General features: G+C 49.4%; 1 protein-coding gene across 1 annotated transcript in view; it reads left to right on the plus strand.

Annotated features, from left to right (window-relative positions):
• The window catches only part of GMPS (guanine monophosphate synthase), a 94,902-nt gene that overhangs the window by 48,361 nt on the left and 42,235 nt on the right, over window positions 1-4,306 (plus strand). Inside the window, exon 11 of the mRNA XM_019503031.1 lies at window positions 502-675. Within this exon, the coding sequence (XP_019358576.1) occupies window positions 502-675 (174 nt within the window). The remainder of the gene's footprint in view (window positions 1-501; window positions 676-4,306) is intronic.

Genomic DNA, 4,306 nt, shown 5'->3' on the forward strand with positions numbered 1-4,306 from the left:
CAGCTGTTGTCTGTCCATCCCCCCACCCCCCTCAGCACTGTCACCACCACCCACCTTATCCCACCTGGCCCAAACACAGCCCTGACCCAGCCCTGCCCTTGCTGGAAAGAGTCTAGCACAGCCCTTGGCCCCAAACCCGCAGCAGGCAGCCTATCCTTGCCCCATGCACAAATCCTGGGGGCATATGCCTCCCCTGGGGCATACATAGCAGTGGGAGCTGTCAACCTCTTTCCCATTCCATCCCCTGGACAAGCTGCCCGCAGCTCCCTCCTGTGCTCCACCCTGGTTGGGCAGCATCTGCCCCAGCCTCACTCCACCCCTCATGGCTGTTTTCAAAATGATCCACCCATGGAGATCAGTCTTCAGCAGCAGCTAGGGTTTCAGCTTCTGTTTAATCAGGAAAGGGAGGTTGTGTGAGCCAAATATTTAGGATCTGTCCCTGTAGTATGCAGCCATAACGCTGGAAAAGTTGTTTTTTTTTTTTTTCTATCCATGTTGTAGATTGCCAATGAAGTAATCGGAGAAATGAATCTGAAACCTGAAGAGGTCTTTCTTGCTCAGGGAACCCTAAGACCTGATCTTATTGAAAGTGCTTCCCTTGTTGCAAGTGGTAAAGCTGAAGTTATTAAAACTCACCACAATGATACAGAACTGATCAGAAAGCTGAGAGAAGAGGTAAATAAAATGAGAATATGACACTTATTTCTGGTTTGACACACACACACACGAAACTGCAGATTCCAAAGCAATGGTACTACTTATGTTTTAGCAATACAAGTGGTTCCATAATAAGAACGGAAGGCTGATAAGGACCTCCTGAGTAATCCATATCCAGTCTTTTCTGCTGAAATGTTTGAATTCGATCTACTGTAGTGGGAAATACAGGTGCTATTGTAATACGTATCTGACTGTAACTATTACTTTTCAAGTTTCTATTTTTCTGGTTCTCAAAGTAATGTGTTTGCTTGAATACAAGATGAGTTCCCCCCCCCCCAATTAGTATGGGGGGAGGCCCCTCCTCTTTATAATCGCATACACTAAATAGATTCTTTCATTAACCTGCTGCCAAAAGCAGCATGTGCTCAGCAATGGAAACCAGCTATGAAGTTGATTTAAACACTAGACATGACTATAAAACACATGGCCCAAATTGGGCAAGCATGCCTACCACAAGAATAGGTTAATATATAAGGACCTACTTAATTCACAGTTTAGTGGATTTCATGGAAACCGTGAAATCTGCAAAATCAACAACAAAAAATAAAATGCTGTTCCTTGTTTCCAGAAGTAGAAGGTGCTGGCTGTTCGGTGGCATGAAAGGGCAGCAGACAAAATGAAGGCTACCCCCTCTTCCCACCACTGGGACGCCTCTGTCAGTCCGCGTCAAGAGGAAGGGCAAGCAGCAGTCAAGATGGCGGCTGCCCCTTAGTCGTTCCTCCCCTGTCAGGGCCTCTCTGCCAACCAGTCCCAAGGGATAGGGCCACATCAACAAGCAGCCAGCAGTTGAGATGGTGACTGCTTCCTCATTCCTCCTTCCCCTCAGGCCTCTCTGCCATTCAGTGCTGAGGTGTAGGGCCTCTGTGAAATGCCCATGAAATCGGTCCTGTGACCCATGAATGGACTGCAAGAAAATGCTCACCAGTAGGTCCCTATGGTAGTACCCCTTACTGCCAGCTGTTTTTTCAAGTCATGGTGAACCACAACATTGCATATGGTTCACCCAGAATAATAATTTGTGCCAGACAGAGGTAATGTGGCCTTGCCCTCCACGAGAGAAGGCCAGATCAGTTTCTATGCAAATGAAGCTCAGGGCAAATTTTTGGAACATCCAAGGATTTATGACTAGAACACCCAGTTCCAGGTATGAGTGGGGGCTAATTAAAACATGGATCCTTTGTAGAGGCTGGCTAGAGTTAAACACATGCTAAGCCAGAGGTGGACAAAATATGGCCTGCTGGTCAGATTTGCCCTGTCAACAGATTTGATCTATCCCATGGGTGGATAGCTGCCAATTCATTGGATCTGGCCTGCGGGTACCTTGCAGTTCCAGCTGCTGCTTGGTGCTGGGCAGGCAGGACTACTTCTGCTCAGCAGCATCAAGTATCAGCTGTGGACCTGGGTGGGGCTTCTGACGCAACAGGCAGGTTCAGGAGCCCTGATGCAGAACCTGCCCACGACGTCCACAGCTGACCCACTGACCTCGCACTGCAGTGGAAGCTTCTGCCCAGAGCCCTGAAGGGAAGGAGAGTGAGAGAGATATGAAGAGAAGAGGTGAGAGAGAAAGATGAGAAAAGAGATAAAGATGTGGCTATGGCCCTTGACAGTTCCCCGAAACTCACTAAGAGGTCTTCCAGCTGAAATAATTGCTCACCACTGTACTAAGCAGTACTGAATTGTGGGGTCACCATGGTTTGAAACTTTGCTGACTGGGGCCCAGCCTAATAAACAATGTGGTAAATCATGAGTCTTTGGCTTGGGACTAACATCTTGCATAGCTTGTACTCTATATAAGTAGGTTCCAAAGTGCTGTTCAAAGTATGTTTTTGGAGTGACTGCTAAAACTTGCAGCGGTTTAAAAAAAAAAAAAAAGGAAATGCCTCAACTCTGAATTAACTAAATGCATGAGTGCTATATGCAAATTGCTACAGCCACGTTTAATTTTAAAGTTCCTGTTTTGGCATTTTTCTCACTTCCATTCCCTCAGGGAGGGTAGATTCTGATAATGAGAGTGGAAAAGGGGTTGCCAGGGGGAAAAGTTGGGTGGGAAGCAGAGAGCAAAAGGGTACCTGACCCCCCCCTCCTTTATTTTCCCTAGTGTAGCAGTGGGAAGGGGACAAATTCAAGGCAAACCTCCAATAATTAGGGGGCTATCTGGTACTGGGCCACCATGACACTGGAGGCAGAGCATCAAGTTCTGGCTTTACTCCTCCCTCATAATGGACTAACTGTAGAAGTAAATCCACAATAGCCAGGCCATCAATCTCTCCTTTTTTTTTCATATCTGATTAGCTGATGCCAGACCTCTGCTCTCCAGGGTTCTGGCTTTCTTTCTTTCATTTTTTTTCCTCCCTGAAAATGGCTCCTCCCCCTCAAAACTGCCCAGTGCTTTGTGCAGCAGCTGCACAGAGTCTGCGCTAGCTGCCCTGCACTGTCACTGCCACCTCCAGGCTGCCCTGCAGGGCAGTGGGGGCAGGAGAGGGAGTCACTGGGCAGCCCAGTGAGCTCTGCATGGCTGCTGCAGGAAGCGCTGGGCAGCGCTGAAGGGGAGGGGCCGCTTTCCCACCCTGCTAGTGCTGCTGTTCCTGCAGCTGTTCAGCACAAGCAGGCAAGTCTGCATTTGGGGGAGGGGAGAGCTACATGCAGTTCCCTCCCAGTACCACGGGGCTGGAGCCAGCATCCACCAATGCCTAGGCAAAGCTGTCAGTCCTCCTGGTATCACTGTTGTGATTCTCTGTGACACCCCCAATTTAGCTTCTCTCATCTTCTGGCAGCATTGACTGTGATCAGACCCAGTTCATTGGGAATCTTCCAAAACTACTTGCACAGCACCTTGTGCATCCTGTGCTTTCTGTTCTTGCAATGCTGTTTCTTTATGTGCTTCCTCCTTTTGTTCTTATAAAGTTTCCACTTGTTTTTCTCACTTTGTCATTTCTGCTGAGTCCTTTATGCATTCACTTACCCTTGAGAGAGCTGCCTCTTGCCACAGTTTCTCCTCATCTTTTTACATTCTAACTGTTGCTCCTTTTGCTGCACTTCTTGGCTAGGGACAGACATACAAAAACCCAGGGCCTGAATTGATTCAACCTTTGCTGGTTAGTCTAACCTGCCTAAGTTGAACCAGTTTGTAACAGTACAGACACTCCCTCTGCACTGAGACATGTGGGCACATGCCTGCAGTTGCTTAGGCCAGGAGCTGGGGGGTGGGGGGGCTAGGGCGTGCCCTCAGGTGCAGGAAAGCTGTGTTGGGGGTGGGGAGAGGGTGGCTAGTCCAGGGTGAACTGGCCAGAGAAGGGCTTAATTTCTCCTTCCCTGTTCCACTGACAGGGACCTGAGCCAGTTCTGCTGGGTGCTCTCCTTTCACTGCTGCAGCAGCGGGCCACCATGGTCCCTGAGGCATAGGGGGCATGGAGGGGTGGTTATTCTCCCTCCTACCCCTGGGCGACTGCAGCTGCCGTCACTGTTCACTTCCTGCTTGGGGCAAGTGGCAGAATAAGCCCCCTCTGCCAGGTGCCAGAGGGAGGGGGAATAACCCCTGTCTCTGCCGGCCGGCGTCTAGCTGCTCCCTTGCCTAGTCTCTGCTGTGGCG

The sequence above is a fragment of the Gavialis gangeticus genome, unplaced genomic scaffold (genome assembly GCF_001723915.1).
Source record: "Gavialis gangeticus isolate Ggan-Ray unplaced genomic scaffold, GavGan_comp1, whole genome shotgun sequence".
NCBI lineage: Eukaryota > Metazoa > Chordata > Crocodylia > Gavialidae > Gavialis > Gavialis gangeticus.